The sequence below is a fragment of the Amia ocellicauda genome, chromosome 20, assembly GCF_036373705.1.
Source record: "Amia ocellicauda isolate fAmiCal2 chromosome 20, fAmiCal2.hap1, whole genome shotgun sequence".
NCBI classification, from domain to species: domain Eukaryota; kingdom Metazoa; phylum Chordata; class Actinopteri; order Amiiformes; family Amiidae; genus Amia; species Amia ocellicauda.
The window spans coordinates 8,532,116-8,556,136 of NC_089869.1; the positions used below are offsets into that span (position 1 = coordinate 8,532,116).

At 39.1% G+C, this 24,021-nt stretch overlaps 1 protein-coding gene across 2 annotated transcripts in view; it reads left to right on the top strand.

Moving 5' to 3' along the window:
* atrnl1b (attractin-like 1b) overlaps window positions 1-24,021 on the top strand; it is a 300,343-nt gene that overhangs the window by 107,613 nt on the left and 168,709 nt on the right. For both annotated transcript variants that reach the window (XM_066693672.1, XM_066693673.1), the window contains exons 19-21: window positions 4,759-4,977; window positions 5,645-5,782; window positions 21,227-21,320. In XM_066693672.1, the coding sequence (XP_066549769.1) occupies window positions 4,759-4,977; window positions 5,645-5,782; window positions 21,227-21,320 (451 nt within the window). The remainder of the gene's footprint in view (window positions 1-4,758; window positions 4,978-5,644; window positions 5,783-21,226; window positions 21,321-24,021) is intronic.

The following is a 24,021-nucleotide window of genomic DNA, read 5'->3' on the forward strand; positions in this document are numbered from 1 at the left end:
GCTCTGAAATGAACATGACCTTAGGCTGCCATTAAAAAATATATTATTTTTCCTTGGCTATTTGGGTAGTGGTTGCCTCGTTTTAAAAACATGTCCCTTTTCCCCCAAATCCATTGTGCAATTTTAAAATAGTTGAGCAGCACAGCGACGTGCTCAGGGAAAAACCCATTATTGTCATCTTAAATTGTCGCCCTTGAAAACGGCTACACCACTCCTTGGTGCTTTAGTGTCTACAAGTTTTCCACTAAGGGATTGACTGAATATTGTGTTTTGGGCCTAAGTGTTTGCTGAATATCAGCTTTAAATGAAAAGATGTCACCTGGAAATGGCAAAAATGAAAAATAATGCTAGTGCTAACTTTCCCAAAGCCTGTGTGTTTAGGTCACATATTTGACAGTAATTGGCACCCTTTTGTTTCAAAGTGCTATTTTTGTGAAGTGCAGACATGCCTACTTGAAAACCATGATTAAAAGCAAAAAGTCCTGTTTTTCAAAATCCCATGTAGTGACTAAGTACGCTTTGTTTTGAGCGGTAAAAGCATCTGATTATCTCTATTTAGCCTGCTATACTGTATATTTAATTATTGGTGAATCTGGATAGTTTTTGTTTTCTGGAACTTACAGCACAAAGAAATAAATCAGTTTGTTGGTAGATGCAGCATGTTCATCACACCCTGTTGTACGGTTGTGAGTGATTTTGGTGTATGTCAAAATTGTCTTAATGTTTTGTGTTGTCTGTCGGTGGCGATGGTGAATATGCGTGGTCTATACCCAGAAGTTCTCCAGAAATCAATGCGATAATGTGATGAGCGGTGGGAAAAACAAAACCGATAGAAGAAAATGAATTCTGATAGTCACTGCCAACGGCTATTAACGGCTTTTCAAGTTCAGGTTCAGGTTCAGGTGCAAATGAAAACCGCTAAATGACTATTATCCCTTCAAATTTTAATGTTTTATGGACAGGAGGAGGCTGTCTATATTGTGATCTCGCCCTTCTGCAGAACAGAAATCACCCATCAAGATCTTCCACATACATAGACTAATGTAGGGCAAAGTCAACACCCTGGGACAAATGCTGCTTTTGTCAGATTTGTAAATGCGTAAACACGGCGTTTCAGTCCTTGGTTTCTGCTCATGATATTTAATAGCACTTGGAAACGAGTCTCATTTTGTGAGCAGCCATCATTCGACCATTTAAATCCTTTTGCTGAATATCTACCCGTTTTTGCAGTCGTACAACTCTGCTGTTTGATGGGTGGCATTACCAGGTTTGCAGAGCTCCTGCTTTAGACATTATTTGAAAAGATCTGTCTGCCTGTCATTCGATGTAGAGCTTGTAAAGTATCTCCGCCAACCCGAACAAAAGATTGCGAAAACATTTCTTCCATCTCCTTCAGTAACCCAAAATCACACGATAGAAAAAAATAAACCTGACAAACGCCAGGTGAGCAATTGTTTCATAGGCATTCTTTAGAAGATATGAATGGTTCTAAGAACTTACAAATGCACTGAAGTTGTTTTGATGTGAATCTCAATCAGATTGGTATTTTGTTTGTTTGTTTGTTTTCCCCTGAGAGATACATTTATGTTATCCTGTCAATTCAGTCTTTTTAAAGGTATGATGAAAATCGCACAGTTGACTCCTTTTCTCTGTAAATCTGTCATCCCAGTTTGCTAGAGATAAGGCTCTGGAGATAAAGAACCCTTTGCTAACAATGCGACTCTTTGAGCCGGCTGAGAGCTCTTCCAGTCTCGCTTGTGATCAGTATCTTGATGGATTTGCTCTGGTTTGATTAGTTTTGGGTGTACCTTGCTCTGTTTGGGAAGGGAGAAAGAGGTTAATAAAGATATGAAACTTTATAAATCTAAAATCAGAGTGGATCCATTGCAGCCATCGATTAATCTATATCCAATCAATATTGTTAATTCCACGTGTTTATCTGGCCCTTATCTCCTCTACTCCTTATTTTAGCTCTTTATTCTTGCACTCAATTTGCCTTAATTGTAACTCCCTCTACTATTTGTAATTATGCCTACTTTGACTATTACCCTTATATGCTATTGCTGAAGTGATGATTATATGTAGACCAGGGGTGTCAAACTCATATTAGGTAGTGGGCCGGATTTGTTCCAATGAGACCTCATGGGGGCCAGAATTTTTTTTGCTAAAATCAATTTGACTCTACACATGGATATTTAGGCTGTTTGCGGATGTATTATTTGAAATCATTCAAGAAGGCCTACAGATACCAATCAATGCATTGTTGGCATATGAAAATAACACACACTGTATTATTACATAAAGCAAAAGAGAGAACTGCAACAAATACATGTTGAACAGAAAACATTTTCTCTGCAACACTGACAAGAATACATTTGGAGTAGAAGAGAGAAGTGCAACTAATAGCCGATCTAAGTGCCATAGAAAGCATGTTTTCTATTCATGTTAACTATTAATAATTACATGTTGTTTGAATGTCTGTGTTATTCATTAATTATACATTTGAAAGAATGCAGGTTATAGTTCTAAAACGCCAAATGTCTGTCCAGAATAGCTGTACCAATCAATCAGAAATTGCATGTTGGCGCATGAAAACACCAAAATGTAAAATTACAAAAAGTAGAAGAGAGAAGTGTAACAAAATTGATAAGTAATGATAAGTGCCACAGAAAGCATTTCATACAACTATTAACAACAATAATTACATGTTGTGTTTGAATATCTGAGTAATTCATTAACTATACATTTGTCCAGAATAGCTGGTTCAGATACCGTGGTTAATGCAGCTGCCCTGTGATCAGTAGGTTTTGAATCCAGTGCGCTATAGGGAGGCTGTGACGTTTTCACTCGCTGGTTTGAGCTCAGATTGAGCTGATACAGTGATTACCCGCAAATAAACATGGATTGGAAACGGAGACTGAAGAGAGCTCGTTTTGGAAATGCCGTGTATGTGAACATGACTGATTCAGGGGATATCAGTGATACTGGCAATGACACATCATTCGTGGGTTTGTGTCAGTGCTGTGAAAACACTGCGAGTGAAACGCAGGTCCAAATGGCACCGAGCGCTTTTACTGCACTGATCAATACACGATGCTACTGCAGTACAGAGAGCAATAGCGCAGCGCATCCACCAAAATAATGATTCAGGACATTATCAGCGCAGCAGCATTTATTGCGATGCTGTATATTCGTGCAGTGAAAGTGTCACCTGGAGAGGCTGTCACAATGCAGTGTGAGTACGAGCTCCTGCAGGGAAAGTGCAGAGGGCCACACTGTCCTGTGTGACTACGAGCTGTCAGGTATGCAGGATACATATATAGTAGTGTATTGAAATGCAAAGCTACAGTGAATACAAGCACCGTATGTTGAAAACAAAGTTCACGATGTTGAAAATGTTTACTTTAGTGTACAGTTATGTTTCGATAAATGCAATAGTTATTTTTGAACTATATTATTCCAATATTTACGTTTACACTTGTTTCATTATCTTATTGTGTGCCGTTTTTGAGCTTTTTGCTAATTGTAGGATATATAGTTATTCATGTTTTGACTGCAGTGTGCGCGTTTAGAAATAAGTATGTTGTTGTTATTTATAGCAATAATATTAACGTTTTATGGTCATATTTCAATATAAATACTCTATTTGTGCAATGTAAATGTTGGATTTGATATTCATGGATAAAACTTCTGAGTTTTCTTATACAATGGTTTGCCTGTTAAAGAGCTATTGGTTACAAAGACCGGCTTTAATGGCGCTTGTAGGTACTTCAAAATGTTGGCACTTCTAGTGTTAATTCATGTATCATATCATAGAAACCTCTTCCTTTGCTTATTATACATAGTTGATAATAACTGTATGCAAACAATTTTTTCTTTTTTCTTTTTCTCACATCTTGGGCCGGATGAAACCTGCTGGCGGGTCGTATCTTTGACATCTCTGATGTAGACTTACTCTAGAACCATAAATAGTCAAAGTTTTATCTATATTGTTACGATGGGAATATTGCAAAGTTAATTGTACTCCAGCTAAGACTAAAATTGTAAAAATGCTATTTTTACATGCATCTGTTTTCCCACCACCTTGCACCTTTTTCCTTACTAGACTGAAATAATGCTGTTCTTTGGCAATGGTTTCAACTGTCTAACTATTCCAGTATTGTAGCTTCTATATTTGATTTTTGTTGTTGCTTGTTTTAAGTATCAGCCTGTCTTTAAAAAATGTTTAAATCTTTAAACTTGTTACCAGGGTAGAAAAAGTATCCAGTAGCATCCATTGTCTGCTTCAAACATAATGACACGAAAGAGCTGTAATGTACCAATGTATGGCTGTGAGATCAGTCCCTTGTGTTGAATCGGGCACTCCAAAAGATTGTATTAATTGACAGCCGACACAACATACAAACTAATTTGTGTCAGATGCACAACCCTGATGTTTTTGTATTTCTTTATGCAACACTGACATGCAACAGGGAGGGGGGAACCAAAGGATTATGACAGTTGCATATTGTGGATAGACTCCATTCCATCATAAAGCGATTTGCACCTCTGAAGTATCATTTGACAAAATAATAATAAGACCTTCCTTTTTATCCTGTGGACACTTCACTTGAGGAACCATTTTGCTTTCACACATTCAGTGGCACATTAAAACACTGTTTCAGGGGAATGTCTCTGCTATTTTATTTGAAAGAAGTGTACGATTTAAGCCCCGGTCATATTGCATACACTAACCATTTCCTGTTGTGCTCTGTGCAGCTCAGAACTGCTCCGGCCTGCGGACCTGTGGCAAGTGTCTGGAGCAGCCGGACTGCGGCTGGTGCAGCGACCCCAGCAACACGGGCAAGGGGCAGTGCATTGAGGGCTCCTACCGCGGGCCTATGAAGGGTGTGGGCAAGCAGAGCCAGGACATGGTGCTGGAGCAGGGCCTGTGCCCCAAAGATAAAGGCTTTGAATGGGCCTTCATTAACTGCCCAGGTCAGTGTGCCCTTACATCTGTTTGGGAAATGGTGTGGTGGTATTAGAGTTTCTCAATGTTTTGCTCATCTTGTGTGTTCTGGTCTCTGGTTTCACTATATTGGGCAAGATAGGTGGAGAAACAGTTCTGCAGAAGTAAACAGTTTGTTTTGCAGTCTGCATGTCTTTATTAGCCTCTTGCTTGCCAAGACCTGCCAAGGCGCTGTGACGAGGAAGAAACGAGCAGCACAGTTTAATCAATCAGTGGGCAGAGCCAAGTTTCCTGCCTGATGCTGAAGAGAACAATTCGGACTTGGTTTACACTTCCAGGACTGTCAGGGAATCCCGACACAGGCATCTCCTTGGACCTCTAGTGAGGCAAGATGCCCAGAAATGGGACAGATCAGAATTAGTGTTTAGATTGACCAAGCCAATTAATAGGCGCTACATCAGAGATGGTTATAATACCAGGAAAGATGTGACTCTGAGCCCTTTGCTAAGTTTCCTATGTATACTAATGTAGAATTTTACATATGGCGGTGTCAATCTCTGATCACCTCAACAGCTTGGTACGATATAGCTTCTGTCACCTGCAAGACTAGTTTCTGTGGCTGCATTAAAGGGCCATGTTTTGATATACCAATGAAAAATCCTCATTAAATAACTTGCATGTCCTCCCCCCCCACAGCCTGCCAGTGCAACGGGCACAGCACCTGTGTGAACAGCAGCGTTTGTGAGCAGTGCAGGAACCTCACCACCGGCCAGCAGTGCGAGACCTGCATGCCTGGCTACCATGGGGACCCCACCAATGGAGGCAAATGCCAAGGTGAGTACACCGACCAGGTGGAGTGAGCTACAGCTACAATCTGTGTGACAGTGTCCTTTTGAAAGGGTTGATTTTATTAAGAGACTAAGTGTCCTTAATTACTGTGTGTTTACACTGTAATTACATGATAATTACCAGTGCAGTAATGAATATTCACACTGTATTTACACTGTAATTGTGCATGGTTTCAATGTTTTTACTCTGCTAGAGTAACACTTTACAGCTACCCTAATTACTGTTTATTTACTTGGTAACGTCCACTGTAATTGTGCCTATTTACACTGTATTTGCACTGTTACAAGTACAGTGTAAATACACAGTAATTATGGGCACTTAATGTTACCTTTTGTCAATTAATTAGTACATTTTATACATAAATGTTTGTGTAGATGGTATTTTGGTACCTACCTGGGAATTGTAGATTCTATTTATTTTCTATACATTTACAGACAATGAAATATATAGTTTACGCTGTTTTGCTTATATGGCATTTATACATCATATGCTGGTGACATTCCTTAGTTTTGTTACATTTATGCCCAGTTTAAAGCCATGTTTTGACCCATCCATCAAGTCCTGATGGTAATTTTCCATTGGGTAGTCTCAGGAAAAGGAGAGAACAGTGACGCATTTGGGAATTTGCCATTAGCGGGTAGGTCAAAGGTTCAATTTAATCCAGACCTACGTCTCCTCAACACACCTGCTCATTCTCTTTGCAAAATCCATCTATCCACATCCCCTAATGGAGCTCTTGATTGTAAACTGCAGTCTTTTTTTATGAAGGAAAAGTTATAACCTCTTTCCCTGTTTGACAGAGGCACATTTTCCTCTTATTTTATATGACGTTAAATCATTCTTAATCATTCTCTTCATTTCCTGATGTTGACGGAAGCTTCTACTTTTGTCCAAAGCCCATATTGAGGGTTTGATCGATGGGAGCTTTTCAAGTCTTCAGGGATGCATTAACTTTCTGGGCAAATAAGCAGTGTGCCACCCTCTGTGAAATATCTTAAATGGTGTAATGATTTAAAGCAATCTATGGACTCTATAAGATTATATATTGTATTACTTGTTTAATTGACTGGTGTTGGTCTGCATTAATATGCCATTTCATTTTTCACAAAGGGATATATGGCTGCAAAAGATATACCTTACCCTTAATGGTTTTAAGCCTTTGGTCTATGGTAGATTATGGAAGAGTTTGCGATTTTCTCATTGCGTTTTATGTGCAATGTGCCACATGAGACATATTTGAACAGTTTTTATTGTACTCCTGAAATGCAGTCACAAAATATGATAAAATGCTCAAACATTAAAACAACATTGGAAAAGTGATATGAAGGTGGACATCTAAGAATATTGACATTTTGCCATTTGAATTTTCTGTTTTGAAGAGCTTGAAAATAGATTAAAAATGATTCTGCAATGCAGGAGAAGACCACAGACCCAGATTCACTCTGACGTGTCTTTTAAACACCTTGCTAATTTTAGTCCACAGATACTGAAACATGATCACTAACTTCTGTTCAGGACAAAATACAAATCATGTATTTAGTCCAGATGTTTGGTGAGATTTCCATTTTTCTATGCACGTTTAACCTCTTTAAACAATGCAAATGCTCATGTGTGTTTCAGATTCACTCTCACTCTCGTGCTTTGAAACTCACACCAGACAGTAATAGTCTGAACGCATACATTGATGGTGTGGAGTACTGGAAAATCTGTTTAGAGGTAGTTCATTTCTCTACACTCAAGAGATAAACGTATGAAACCAGCCTGGGATTAGTCTGGCTCAGAATCCTCTCAGCTGTGGAATATTTTACTCTTTTGACATTTTGTTTTTAATTTGAAACATGCATTGGCTGAAGTAGTTAAGATTTACCCGTCTTATTCCACCCCCCCCCCCCCCCCACCAACAATCTTTAAATCCATGCGGTTCATGTGTAAGCTTATTCCCTTCCATGCACTCACTTAAATTATATACATAGACAGACAGATAAACACACAAAAATAGGGCAAATCTAATGCTCCATTTTACAACTGTCCTATTGAAAAATTGCTAAGGAAGATTTAGTATTTGCATATTTTTTCTTATAAACTAAACCTATCCTTTTAACTTTCTCAAAATTAATTTACTAGAATAATAATGAAAAAACTCAATTGTGCTCTTGAGAACTATATCCCTGGATTTCATCAGTTAATTCAAAGTCATCTGTTACATTTTATTTATATTGGTTGCACTATTATTCCCTCTTGCTTGTCAAGCTTATCCCATATTGCAGGGATGGTGAACCTGTGGCTCGCGTGCCCAGAGTGGCACACAGAGCCGTGTAGGCTGGCAGGCAAAGTGAGCGACTGTGTGTTTTATTTTGGCGGGGGGCAGCCCATCCCTCAATTGTTTAAACTGATTGGTACTTTAGAAAACCAGTCAGTATATTTGGCAGTGACGGCACCACCCCCAAGTCATTGAGCAGCGCTCACATTATTTTTTTAATATTCATGTTTTGGGTCGGGTTCTTCTGCATAGATTTTCACAGTTATGTGCAGAACTGCAGAATCCTCTGCTCCCCTTGTTGGAGCTGCGCAGAACTGTGAACATCCTGTTGTGATGAATTGTGGTCAGCAATGGACGTGTCTGTTGAACACGTGGGGAGAGTTGCATTTTGTTAACTGTTATCTCCTGTATCAAATGGAGAAATGACCACAATCATCCCTCATACTTATGGTAGATTTATACCACTGCATTATTTTTTTCTTAAAACATAAGTTCCTCACAATTTATATTAAGCTACCAGTTTATTTTAGAAAATGTAAAAACAGTAGATATTAACTAAATATACGTTGAAAAAGGTGCATTGGTAATGATTGAGTGCAAGAGCAAACCAAACGCAAAACAATATGGAAGCATTACTAATGAAGCCACATGAACAAACTTCTACTTCTTGTATGTAACGGCAGGGCAATGGGAGAATCTGTGGGACTTTGTTTTTTGGGCAGATGGTGATTTTAATGGGTGATTTTAAATTAACTTCAGCATTATAATCCTCAAATGTAATGTGTGATGAAATGTGATTAATGCATTTTACTGTACTGTAGCAATACTGCAACATTTAAATTACGTATTCATTGTATGATGCACTTATTCTTTTATTCTTCAATGTTGTGACATTTGGCATGGTGTTCCACTATATTTGAGGATTCAAGATTCTCATTGTCCAAAATTAAAGGGGACACTTTCCAAAAATGATAGAGCTAGTGAAGTGATATTACTATTGCTTTTTATATTTGTAAATTGACAATCTGTGAGCAAAAATGGAACCTGCATATATATATTATTTATTGGGAAGAATATGTGCCTCGCTTCATTCAGCTTCATATTCTGCAGCAGAAGTCCCATTAGCAGACTGGTGCTGCACTTGGTCTCCAGATTAGAGGGATAAAGGGGGTGGGTTGAAGGTGAGGGGAGGTTGGGAGTGGATGCAGGTGGTGGGTGGGTGGGATGGTTCTTTCTGTCCATCGTTTTTAGATTTTTCGGTATTTTGTTTTGTTGGCATGTTTGCTTAATAACTTAATTACAACAACAATCTGTTTAGCCCCTGTATAAACTTTAATATCCCTAATTTATCATTGGCACCCTTTGGAACTTAGCAAAGTATACAAACCAGACTTTGGGCACTGCCATTGCATTCCAGCCTGGCTCTATGTTCCGGAGGATTCTACTTAACGCTAAAGAATGTACAAGTATTAAGTTATATTTAATGCTTTTCACCACACTGTCCTTTATTGTGTATGGTTTATGCTGGTGGGTGAAAACTTTTTTGATTTTACCTCCACGGAGCATAGATGGCACCAAGCAAAGTAAGATAATCATACTTTCTTCTCCGGTCTGAGCACTATAGCCCAGCCCTGGGGGGGTATTGTAGACATATGAATTAGGATGACAATGTATTTTACTGGGCCTCTAGCTCACATGGTGGGCCACCATATAACGGGGAGGGGGCAAAAAAAAACTATGACTGTGGAACATATCTCATCAAGTGAAATTTAAAAAGGCTTATTAGTTCCAGACCGCCCTGCATTCTCCAAATATTTGTAAATGTATTCTGATCAGATCGTTGAGAGATTTAGGAGGGTTGTTGCAAGCTCTCGTGAGGAAGAAACCTAAAACTCCTCTGTATGTCTTTCAGCAGTCACAGTAGTGTTGGGAGAAAGCCAACCTCCTCTTCCTCCTCACTTTCAAACTGAAGGTTGTTAGGCAGTGTTAGGGAAGCAATACGTGTTTGATTTGAACAGCATAAAGCTGAGAACTGTAAAACCTCTTGTAAGGTGTGATATACGAGACGAGAGCAGCAGTACAAGAGATTAATACAGTTGTTGCCCTGTAATGTTCTTTCCACCTGCTGGAGCCCTAGGTTGGTGCTCTCACCTTCCATTTCCCTTGCGCACGCCATCGCTAAAATCACATTTCCCCATTGTCGCACGCCTAGAGTTCTGCTACGGCAGGGGGATCAACCATTGCTTATTCAGCAGAACAATATGCTCTCGTACAGAGGTGAAGATGTTGGCTAATTCCGAGGCCTGGAGGCTCGAGCCGTCAACTGTTATCTGCTGGCTTCCTGTGCAACTGCAGGCCTTGTCATTTCCAATAATCGCTTCCTTATAACATGCATGGCTGGAGTAAGTTATGCAAAGAGGTAACAATGAATACATTTCCATGCAGATCGTAGGAATTACATTCTGTTTTCATCTGGCAGACAAATTTCGTGTTTGTTGAAGTCAGAAATAACTTTTTTGTTGTATGCTCTGTATTCAGCAATAACCCTTTGCCTTCTGGGATTGTATAGACTTTACATGGCTTAGATGTTTTAAAAAGCTAATCAGTTTTGTCCAAAAACGGGTAAATCGGTACCATACAGGTGTGACACTCAGCGGAGGTGTCACAATATGAAATCTGTACCTCATTCATCACATATACATAGTTTGTGCAACAAAAAACACGGAGGATCCCTTTAAAAGCCTCTCAAACATATTCACCTTTAATTGTCTTCTAGTGTTTACTGCCAGGTGGACGAATCCCTCCCCCATGTTGTATCGTTGTTGAATAATTCTCACTTCATTTGCACCACTGTGAATTACCTACATATCAACTCACCCACGAATGAACTCGCATCTAAAATTATCATGGTAATGTATACTTTGCCTCACCAAGGAAATACGTTTATTTCCTGTCTTTAATTATTAATTCTTCAGTCTGGCATGTCTTTACAAGTTGTTTATTTCACAAAGCAGGTCTAACCAATGACTGCTTCTAGATTTATTGTATTATGTTAGTTTAAAATTGGTTGGAATAAAAGCTAAAACATAAACCATGTGTTAAAGCACATGCAATGAAAAAAGAGCTTTTCAAACATAGCTATAATCTATGTGCGTCTGTGTAATATAAACATAAAAGACTTACTGCTCTGAGCCAAACAGAATTATTTGCATTTGGGTCAAAACTACTTTATGCAATTCTCTCACACAGTATAAGTGATACAGAGAGTGTACACCGCAGCTGTAAAATTGTTTTTGAAATGCACATAATGGCTTTCTGGCAAACAATTGAAATTAAAGATGAAAGGTTCTAGAACCTGTTTTGCACATTCATTCAGATGTGCGAGTTAAAGTATTCTCGAGGGTAGGTTTATTCCCAGGCCTATTTTGGTTGACTGTAAAAGCACCTTTTTTCTATTGTACAATTTGTCTGATGGATAGCGGTGTCCAGTTTCTCATTGGCCATCACCTCATCGCTTCTTGCTGGCTTCCTTAAAAAGGTTCTTCATGTCTTTTAATGACTGTTTTGTCTGAAGACCCGTTTTCATCTGACACCAAACATACGAGAGACAAGCTCAGAGTCTGAGATATCAAGGAGCACTTTCAACTCCCAGAGAACAAAGCTGAGAACTGAGATGCCTGTCCTCTTTTCAGACACGAGCTGAATATCAGCCAAGAAATGCATTTGGAGTCACTTTTTGCTTCTTCAATTAGTTGTTGAGTTGTAAGACTTGTTGCTTAAAACTTAAAGCTTAAAAATTCTCCTCAGTTTTTGTATTTTGTTTGTCACTGCGGGAAAGAATCCAACCGCTTGAACTTGCAGTTGTGAAGCTTCATTAATGAGAAATAGTTTAGTTTGCATGGGCATAAAACTCGAGGGCCCAAACTGAACATCAACATATGCAACAAGTGTGTTTGACGCATGTGATCATGAGTAACTAGTAGCTAGTAACATGTTATTGCACACGTGGGTTGTATAAGCCCTCCGTGTAGTAACTGATAAAATGGCTTGAATGCTGTGCTGGATTTTTGCCCTGATCTGAAATTTGTCCTCTAGGTGTTACAAGCTAGGCAGAGTCATGTCCGAGTTAACCGAGTAGAAGCTTTTGTAACCAACATCAGGTCAAGCCAGATGCTAAGATAGGAACTGATATACAGTCAGAGTTTTCTCCACTCCTGAGGCGTTCCTTTCGATTTTTAATTTAATGTTTACCATTTTACAAGTAGTTTCAATAGCGAGCAAGGTGTGGGTCGCTACTTCAGTGTTAATTTGTGCTCCTAGGAATGTTCTTATTTATGGTTGTTTGCCACATAATCCACAGCTATCAGATGTAATGTGAAGATTGCCGATTCAATACAGATTAAGACATTATTTAATTTATGAAGCAGGCTGTTTTGTGATGGATACCAGACACTTTTTAAACAGGTCCAGGATTGTGGTAAGTGTATATTGGGCCACAGTGTCCTTGTTGGGCTGGTTTCTCATTGAATTCTAATACTGGTGGCAGTGTAGAGTTATAATGTGAGAATAATCGTATGGTCGGACGATGGTTATTTGGAAGGCTGTGAGCTCATTGTCTTTCTTTTCGAAGCTGGCACAGGAGATAGTTCAGTAATATTTGGCAATGCCACAGAACCACTCACACACATTCACTCAGTAAGATTATTAAAATGTTCTAGATGTTAGTCCAATCTGCCCTGGGCAAAGCATGTTTAGTCTTGCAGTTTGAATGCTGTTGATGTTGTCCTTCACTGCCCATTCTCTCTGTCCGTCAATACATGATTAAACCCACTGCCTATGTTATTAATCGTACAGTGATTGCAAGCAGAAGCTCATTACACTTTTCGTCTGTGGGAATTGATATTCAGAGATAATTTGCCTGTTTAGCTGCCAGGTATGACAGTCCAGATGTACCGTTAGTCGTTACCGAAGTATCGGAAGAAAGAAAAAATGTTTAGAAAGTAAGGAAAGTATTCAAGGGGGAGCTATATATTTGACCCTTAGGAATATTGATTTCTTGACTGCGACCCCCGCCTTGGTCTTCTAAACCTCACCCCGCCGTTCTGTTTATAATTGATTTAATATTGTTTTTATGACAAAAAGTATTAGTGCTCGATTCTCCATAAAACTCCTGACGGCTTAATGTTGATTTTCTTTTTATGCTTTGTGACATTTAATCAGGTTTTGAGAAATCTTATTTGGCTCTGTTGTATTAGCAGCGACGTAATTAGACGTTTTTTGTGAAGGTCGTTTGCTATGGAAATAAAGGAACTTTTGAAATGCCAGCTTCACTCATTAAATCCTCCACAATAACGGCAGCCCGTGTAGGGTGGGGGATATCTATTTTTTTTTTTTTTATATATATATATATATATATATAATTTTTTTTTTTGTGCCAAATTCCCAATCCCAAACTGCTAATGAATGAACTGCTCCTAGAGTATCTTCTTTGGAGTAGAAGATGATTCTGTTTCTGAGCCCTATTTCTCCTCTCCAGTCATGGGTGTCTAAGAGAAGCTTAGAGGGTGTTTAATGGCAGAAGTCTGTTGTATTTTTAATTATCTTTCCTGCTCAGGTAGTGTAGTAATTCTCTCTTCAGGGTTCTGTTGCATGGAGATCTTGAGCTTACCTGCCAAGGTAAACCTGCAGTTCTCCAGTAGATGTGGAAGTCTTGCTTTAATAAGAGCTGTGGCCTTGCTGGCTTGTAAACCAAAGCAACTTCAGATTTTTGAGAGGGACTTTCCAGAGTTCCCCTGACAGTCTTTCTTTGGTTTCTTAATTTAATCCATTGCCACTTCATGAGCAGCTTCAATCACGAGGGAGGCACAGGCCAGCACTTCAGTGTTCATTCGCTCTCATATACACATTCCCATTTGTCTGAGGCTGCTTGCCATGTAATCCCGGCCTATCAGGTGCAATGTGAAGATTGCGGAAAGCACAATCAATACAGATGAGTACATGACTGAATTTATGAAGCGGGCTGGTTCTGATGGATACCACTCACTTGTTCAAGTCTCAAAGGAGACGTAATGATTACCTTTCAAAGATAATTTGGTCAGTAAACAGTAGGATCAGAATTCCAAATTCAAAGAACACAACCACATATCGATTTCCTCCTTCAAAAAATTAATTACAGAGCTTTTTTAAAGTCATATTATAAAATGATCTGTCCGTCCAATTAAAACGGGACTTGTAGGCAATGCAAAAAAAACAAACGAACTTCAAAAGTTGAGATATAGAATAAGGTGACATAGGTACCAGGAAGTATAATTGTATTACTTCTCCCAAAGTTAATAAGTCACTATTAAATAAAATAATTAAATCTATCTTGAATTGGGCCAGTTTGTTATTTTAATTTAATGTTGTTTTTTAAGTGTGCCTTTTAAAGTCATTTTCAATGCCACTTAATTGCGATCGGGCATGGTTACAAGTCTCCTGTATTCCTGCAAATGCCAAACAACACAGGGCGCCTGAAGACATCTGTTCTTTCTGACCGTGTAATTTATCACTCGATCGGTGGTTCCTCACTTCCTCCTCTGTTGCTCAAGCTGACAGAATGACGAAGCAGGGCTCACACCTCGACTACCACCAGGCATTGTAATTAAACAGAGGCCTGCTTTGTGAAGACCGGCACGTTCTCAGTGCCATTTCTGTGTCAGTCAAGTGTTTGTACTAAGCCAAGTTTTCCCTCCTGTTTGAACTAGTGCCTGCCCCCTCAGCACGTGGGAATGAAGACCCTCCCTGACACATTCACAGGCCTAATCGGGGGTCCGGAAATGTTCACAAGGTCAAAACTATCTGCAGAGTTGACTCATTTACCTCTCTTCACATCAAATACTGTCATTTTTAATGAACTGTATTCTAAAAAATACTGCACACCTGCTTTCTAAATCTTGTAAGTTGCAAGATAGTTTGGTTTTGCCTTCACCTGGCAGCTCAACGTGTGGTAGATTGGTATCCCACTAAGCTTTGCAACGGAAAAGACTTGAAATGATATTCTACACCAGTGAAGGTGAATTTTAACTGTCAGTCCCTGTTTGAAGCCATTACACCTGAAATAATAGCGACTTCTGCAGACAGGGACACTACAGGTAGACTTGCAGTAGAGAGGAGATGAGTTTCATCTGGAAATGGTCTCTCAACTCCATTCCCAGAGGTGGCCACATCAGATCCAGTCTGGGCTATTTCCCAGGTATGCCCATCCTACAGTACCACTGGGGAAACCAAGGAAACAAGATGGGGGTGTGGGGGGAACAATCCTGATAGGAATAATGCAATCATTGTTTCCTCCTCTTTCCTTTTTGCCAAGTATCTTAAATCCTTTATTTTCATTGGCTCTCACAATTGAATGCATTTTTTCCCCCCGCCAATAAATCTAATTTCTGTCAGATGGTCCTAGATGGTTGTCCTCTAAAACAGATCACTTCATGTATATGTCCTTGTATTCATGTCACAATTACTTAATTTAAGGAAATTGCCGAATGGCAGCGCTGGGATCTCAAAGCCTCTTCCAATTTTTTGCTGCATTTTTTTTTTTTTTTTTTTTTTTTTTTTTTTTTTTTTAATAATAGCCCGACTAAGGTTTGCCAGGGAGTCTCTTATGATAATCAATTCCTTGCAATGCTACGAAAGCCAAGTAAAGTTAGCATAAATCTAGACTTTTGGCATACGACCAGTGATAATGCTCAAACCCTTATATCATAAAATAAAATCTGTTGCTACTTACTCTCCCTGCTCTAGCTGCTTATTCAGCATTGGTATGGCATTAAAAAGCATTGACGCGCTGATGAAAACTAGATCAGTGGCAGGGTTGCACAACACATTAGAAATCTGCTTGCTTTGATGTATAGAAACTTTCGCCCCCACTCCCCATACAAATTATTTTTGATTCAAGGCATTTAAACTGGAAATAATGAGTAATCTGATTTCCCTTTACAAGATCACCGATTATAAAAGTGTGTAGATTAGTCTACTAATCTAGTCTATTGTGGACTCCCTGTGCCAACACATTTTACATGGAATGTGTATTGTTGTGAATCCATGTCAACAAAGCCAAGATAATGTGTTATACAGCGGTATATATGAATCACCAGTAAGACCTACAGTGCAACCTAAACTTGCCCATTATTCAAAATGTGATGATAAACACCTAAATCTTTAAATCTGAGTTCTTCCTCGTGCCTCAAGCATAGTATAATCCTTCCTCTCATTAGCTGCCATTTCATTGTTACGGGTTGCATTGTTGCAATTCTTGTATTCTCCGATTTAACATTTCTGAATGTGTGCCACCTTGGATAAAGGTGTTAGCCATGAAAATATCTAATCCTGCCAATATTTACGATGATATTTAGCGATTCGAAATTGTCACTGAGAAATAAATGGTTATTTTGGTTATAAATAGCTTTTCTGTGTTTGTCTTATAACCTCCCAGAGCTCCTTATAAATTATAGATCTGCCCCCCCCCCTCCCATCAACAGATTGCAATATGGATTTTACTATGTAGATGTAGTTCAAAGCCTATTTCCCCAATTTCCCCTATTTCAGTCTTAAACCCCTTTATAGATGCCAAACAGCAGTTCTTTTCACGGTTTTTCAAAAACAGACTTCTTCCAGGATATAAAGATTGACAAAACAGTATCTGTCATGTTTTTTCTTTGATTGTCTGGAAATCAAACTTGACACGAACAGTATATGATTTATGTCTACGCTTCTGTACAAGACCATAGTTAGATGCTTAGCAAGATAATCGCCAATATTGAAATGTTCCTGTCAGTTTATGCACTATAATGGCTTTTGCTTGGCTGCCTTTTTGTAATGACTCTGCTTAAGTGAGTTCTGTGTGAACTGTGGGCTTTGAAATGCATGTCTACAGAAATGACACTTTGTACCGAGGTTTTGTTCCAGAGAGCATTTCAACTCAAGATTCCAAGTCCTCTGTTGTCTCCAGTGGCATTTCTCATGCACACATTTTTCATTGTTTTGATATGATGGTACCTTGTAGAATACAATGTATAGTTTTCCATTTCACTGGCCCTGTGCATTTGTTCTAGGCCTCACTTCTATCGAAAGCACATTTTTTTTCATCTGTTCTCAGAAAGCTATACTTTACAATTATCTTCTATTGTACGGGAACATTATCTGAGATCGTGTGGGCTTGTACTTGACTCTCCTTGATGTCTAAATGTAAAGACGAGTCTCTTAAGCTTGTTATGGAGATTCCTTCTCATTAAATACAATGCCGTTTTGTTCTCGGAACTGTACAGAGATAACATGGTCTCTTGGCTGTGGGAGATTTAGACATTGGTAAACATTTGTGCATGGAAAGATGTTGCTTCTATAGTCCAGTTTCTACAAATTTTCAACATTTGGGTTCCAGGGAGGGGGTGTTTATCTTGCTGAACTTGTAATAGACATGTTGGACACCTTCCCCAGTACCTACAATTTACAGTAGCAGGACCTTTAAGTTGTCTTTCCCAACTCAAAGTGATTGCCGGGCAGAAACTCTTTTCTTAATGGCACAGATGGCAGGTAATGATGCTCTCAGGGCGCCTTAAATGGGAAGCCATAAAACCTGTATCTCGGCACCAGATAGCTGGTGAATGCCATGAATGCTTGCTTGAAATTAACCCTGTCAATCCAGTACAACAGATGTCAGATTCAAACAGAGATTTCTAAATAAAAATGCATGAACATGCAGTACATTAGGCTAACTTTAAATATAAATTGCACATTTGAAACGAGATGTATTTCCAGACAATTTCTGGCGTGATGCACTTCACTGTCAAAACCAAAAGCTTTCAGCACCGCCATCGGATATAATTTATGTTTTCGAAGGTGTTCCTTTGTTCATGTGATCTAGTTGCCGCAGTTTAAAGCATTTCTCTGCTCTCCATGACTGGATTTAAATGCTGAACAAGCAGCTCTGGAACTGCGATGCTCCAGTTATATTATCTGAGTACATTTTATAGATCATAATTTAGCTATAAATCATCCTGCAGCCGAGCCCTGCTGGAGCAGCCCCTCGTAGATTTCGGAGTTGCCTTTCTGCATCTGTCCTTCATTTCCAGAACACAATTAAACAGATCTGCTCTAAAAACACTAAACCTGTGCTGTGCCGGCTATATTATACATTGCAAGGGAGCGTTTACATTTGAACAGCACATTTTTCTTTGAGGAAGTAAATGAGCAGATCTGGATTGAAAGATTGCTTGAAATGTATTTGTTTGAGGTCGGCAACACCTTTTTAATTTTGTTATCCTCCCTTATTAGTCTGTTTTGATTCTCCCCTCATATGAAGGGGATTACCTAGTGTAAGCTTTACTATATTTAAATATGTATTTAAATATATTAAATAGGTTAGTTTATTTGGCCTAATTTAGAAAGGGAACAAAGGAAATGTGCTGTGTGCTTCAGTGTCAGTTTCACAGTTTGGCTTTGTTCAGAGAAAAAAAAAACGACAACAACAAACTAATCATACCATATGGGAATATGAGGGAGATGCAATAACAACTTTAGCTAGTCAAAATAATCCCAGAGATGAAATTATTTTAAGCTTTGGGCCCTGTCAGCCTATTTGGTGGTTCCTGATATCGCTGGAAATGCTCCAGTCTGGCTCCAAATGGCTTTTGACAGCAGGGTTGCATGGTATATTTCATCTGGCGCACAATTTACATAGGTTTCTTGTTCCAAAAAGGGAGAGAACTCTTCTCAACAGCTGGCCCACTTTTGGTGTCTATACCCACATCAACAGTGCTTAGATCTTCAGGCACCAGTGTCACTGTGTGCTATGAGACTGCTTGATACTATTGTAATTGAATGAAAAGGTTTATCATTGCCACAATAAGAAACACACAAATATTTAGCTATTATCTATTCCTCTATCTCTCCATCTATCACTCTTTTCAACACAAAATGTGTACCAAGCACTCAATATGCTATAAACCTTCCAGTGAATTCTGAAACCATTCACAGTTTAGAAAGAGAAAGTAGAGTTGCATGGGTCCTAATGTTATGCAGTTTCAGCTGAAAAAGAATCAATAACATGATAAGGTGAATATAGTAATTTTCAGTGAAGTTGCACGGCACTATCTTCAAAGCTTCTCAAGTAATCTCTCTTCGTCTCTGGCAATCTTTCGTCAAACATCAACTTCTTCTTTAGTCTTTCTAGCCGATTCAGTGATGCTATCTGTTATCTTTCTCAGCCTACATCTCCTCCCTTTTCCAATAACTTAATCTTGTAGTATTGTATTGGTCAGGCTTGGATGTCACAAGCTTTTTAACTGAGGTGCTACAGCAGACTTTTGAGAATTGGAGATGCTGTGACTTTTCACGTAACGGAGAAAGCTTTCATGTTTTCCAATAGCAGTCAAGATGTTATTGCCAGCAGGCCTTCAGGTCCTGTGTTGTATCCACGATTCTCAAAAGTCTTCTGTAGCACCTCATTTAAAAAGCTTGTAGCTGGATTTTGAGTTAAAGTAAATACAATACAAATAATCTGGAAGACAGTCCAAGGGTCCTTGGTCTTGTGTTAAAACAATAAAAAATGGTGTAATGCAGTAGATACATTTTTGAAACCATGTGTGAAACCATTTGACAGAGCTGCAGTCTGCAAGCATATCGAGCGAGTAAATTTCAATAAGTAGTACGAGATCAGCTGTGCATCTAGTGTCTTTTTCATTATAAATCACACCTGAGAAACCAGCCAATCACAGAGCAGCATTTCCTACATTCCTATACCTTTCACCTTGCGTATAAATGTCATCCTGTGCAGAGAATTAGCAGGATTAGTTAATCACGCAGTTTCAGGACACTTAAATGCTAGTGGTGCCAGTTTCACAGGATGTACTGTGGATGTATCTTTAATAAATAGTTTCATTAAGTTTAACCAGCATGACAGTGCAGCACAGATCAGCTGCTGTAGCTCAGTTACAGCATATCCTGGACCAAATCATTTTAAGAAGGGGATTGTTAAATTTTACAACACAATAAAACACACTGTAAATATATTTGTGTGTCTAATCCTTATCTGTGTGAGTTATTTTAAGTTAGCCTAATAAGTTTTGTGAAGTGTCTCTTATTGTGTAAAATATTTGTGCTGCCATAACAGCCCAGCTTGGTGGTCCTCTTGCCCAAACTGCATGAGATTACATTTCATACAATAAGAGACTCTAGAACCTGAAACAGCCGGGTGATCGTCTGAGAACGTCTAGCCATCCTTGGATCAGAAGTACATCGAGGCGTGGGCTTCTTCAAACACAGATTGTTAAATAGGAGCCAGAGATTTATCACCCAAGCTATTAACCATTTCAATTGTATTTAAACGTGCATCATCATGCCTCATAATGTGTGTTTGTGTGTATGTAGTTCTGTTTAGACATTTGCTTGACCTATTTTTAGAAAGCTTAGAAAGAAATACTACATTTCCATAAATTACAGTGCACTCGGTGGTATGCAAATTGGGACTCAAAGTATGCCAAGGTCTCCGCTGAACTGAGGTCCTGCAATAATGATGCAGCCATCTGCATCAGATTATACCCCCACCTGATCATAGTTACTAATGAAAAGAACCAAAAGTGGAATTAGAGCATTAAGTTAACGGATTGCTAATGTCCCATGACACTACAGCCTGACCTGGAGTTCAGGACCGCAGTCGGTCTATATTTATTTTACATGTAAATCTTTAATACGCATGACCTCCAGACACCTTTTCTCAACTCCCCTCTCCTCCAGAAAACTGTCACTTTGCTGAAGCAAAACCTGGTTTCAATTTAAACGGTATCAGAACATTGAACGACCCACAATATTGATATAAACTGGAAAATGTTGATTCCTGATGCATTTAATAGAGCGTAAACCCATCTTTGGTTTTAATGTCATTTGTAAAATTGCATTGCATATGTTACAAAGGAAAAAAAACAAAAAAAAACTACATTAACATAGTTCTTCAAAAACCTCTGAAGCAGTTAATTATAGTCTGTGTTCTTGGGTGATGTACGAGATACAGCCGGACGCTGACATTACAGCTCCGCGGGTCGCTGTGAAACACTCGCTGGTTTGCAGTGCGTGTAACTGCCAGGGTTTATGGCTCATTGTGATGTAACTGACTGACCACCTTGTCTTCTCTTCCACAGCTTGTAAATGCAACGGCCATGCCAATATCTGCCAGGTCCTGACGGGGAAATGCTACTGTACAACCAAAGGAATTAAAGGAGACCAGTGTCAGCTGTAAGTATGGGCATTTGGGGCTGTGCAGGGCAGAATGTTTCAATCCTCACACTTTTTGACTTGCAACAGACTCGAGCCACCCAGTAAAGTGAAAAAGTAACCTCAACCTCAGTGGCTGTCACAATTAAATATTGAGCCCCACACAGTAAGCATATAAAATACTTTCCTGGGAGGATACACTCAACAGGGCCTCTAATGGCACTTGTACTACATTTTGGAGGCTTGCTTTTGTGTCACGAATAGTGCAGTCTGAAAATACTTTTTTGGCCTTAATTAAGAGCAGGTCCTGGGTAATAATATGCTTAAGTGCCTTTCACTTCACAGAGAAAGTGAAAAGATGCTGGGCTCAATAATTATTGAAATGAACAGAGAGGGTATTGTTACTGAAACTATTATATTTGCTACCCATGGCTCCATCTAAGATGACATGACGGGCCATCACGGTTAGAGAACGAGCCCACGCCGCAAACTTTGACAGGACCCTGAACTTGACTCTTCAGATAAACAACTCTGTTCAATGTTCACTTTTATCTGCTCGGCTCTGTACCGTCAGACCCCCTTTTGTTTTTGTTGTCCACGGGGGTTTGAAAATGGTGTTTATTGTTTCAAAGGAAATCCTGAACATGTTCCAGCAGGCCTCATTTAACTAATTAGTGCGGTTTTAAACATGTATTAGACTGGCTCTGAGAACTGAACAACCGTGAATGTGAATTGTATGATATGAGGATGAGAAAGGGGGAAGGAGTTTGGGAGCTGGGAATGGTAGACAAGTTATTGTACATTAAATAGTGGTCAGTATACCCCATATATCTTTTTGTCCGAAAGAAAAACTGTGGTTTGTATCTTTTTTGTTATTTCTAGAAAAATAAGGGTTTTAAGGAAGCACAATTTAGGTCTAAACTCCCTTTTGTTAAGAGCACATTGACTCACTGAGAGTGGAACAACAAGGTCCTATGTTATCTAGACTTCAGTCCAAGGAGGGGTTTGATTTTGGGAATACAGTTTCTCTTGACCAGTTCTAGTGTGAATAAAAATATTCAACTCTTTATGAATCATTCCCGAACCTTATATATTAAGGTTGTCATAAAATGCTGTTAAATTGCAAAAAGGATAAACAGCCAGGAAGAAAGAGACCTGGATTTTGTGTGTGAACAGTTTCTTAGTTTAGATGTAGCAGGTGTTGAATGGGGAGACTATATGAATAGTCATGTGAAGAGTCCTATTGATTAAAAAAGCATAACTGCAGGCCCATAATGATTTTACAGGTGATTGTTTGTGTGTATACATGTAATAAATATATATATACAGCTCAATAGAGGAAAATGGAGAGCTCTTCAGCATTAAATTTGTACTAGAGCTGAGTTTTGAATCTATTGCAGACTAAAACTGCTGCTACGTTTCACTTTGTTTCAAGATAGAAAGATAGAAAGGTCCCTTGAACCCATCACGTGCTGTATTCCTTTTATAATCTGTGTTCCTAGTTTTTGCTTTAGTCTGGGCCCATGAATGGATTTTTCTTTTTCTCTTTACCGTGGCCAAAAAAGACCTCCGTCTCCCTTCCACCGATGGTAAGAGCAGTGCTGCAGTACATCACTGCTGAGCCGGCTGCTGCTCAGGTATCTGTCACCAGGAGGCAGAACAAGCTTGTACCTGTTGTCTGTAGTTAAAGATTTGATTCATCCTTCGCTCTTTCAGACTTGCCTGACAAATTGTCTTGTGAAATGCGCAGGCTGCAATTAATTTCACATATTGATTCTTCATTTTGTGGCTCAGGCTAATGTCTCTGACACTGTACTGATGTACACAATTTCAGTCAGAAAGGATGTATGCCATTATCTTGGGGGGACTGATGTTTTTATGTGTGTGTGTATCGGGGGGGGGGGTTCAGTTCTTGTTATTTTACATGTATTTTCTTCAATTATGATGCACCTCTGACAGCTTTGCCTTGCTCTTCTAATTTTCTCTGTGCCTGTCTGTATTTTCTTTTAAAATGTTAAAAATTATAATAATGGTACTCTGCTACCAGTCATCTTTTGTTTTTAAACTATACAATAATAATCATGACCATCATCATAATAGTAGTGATGTTAAATTTCATGACTCTCTAACTATTCATGAAGTATTTAATGTTCATTTATTTGTTTTGCTGCTTGATTACTATGCAATAAGAACACATAATATCCGACAACATAGAGATCCGAGCCATCGCGACATCTATTGGGTTTTCGTTTATTGCGTTTCAGATGCTAAATTAGATTTAAATGAAAACCAGTTCTTGCTGCTGGCCTCCTAAGCCACTTTTTGTGCAGTTGCTTAATGCAGCGCTCCTGTAATTGAATGTTATTTGAAATATGTAAGACTAGTGTCGTGTCTCACATCTCCTCTTTTCATATTCTCCTCACACGGAGCGCTCAGGTCTGCCCTGGGCGGCTGGAGGCGGGGGGGGGGGGGCGTAAGGAATGATTGTTTTACTGACTGTGGCAGATAATCCCCCAGGGTGGCTGGCTTTCACACTGTGCAGTGCCAGTGACATACCAGGCGGCTGGTAGAGTCTATTGGTTTGTAAGCAGTATTTGCTGCTCTATTTGCAGACAAGAGCATTTGAAAACCGTTTGGCTCTCGCAAGGAAAACCGGCAGTGGCTCCGTAATAGACATGAATGTACACCAGTTGTAATATTATATACTGGAAAGAGGACGTGC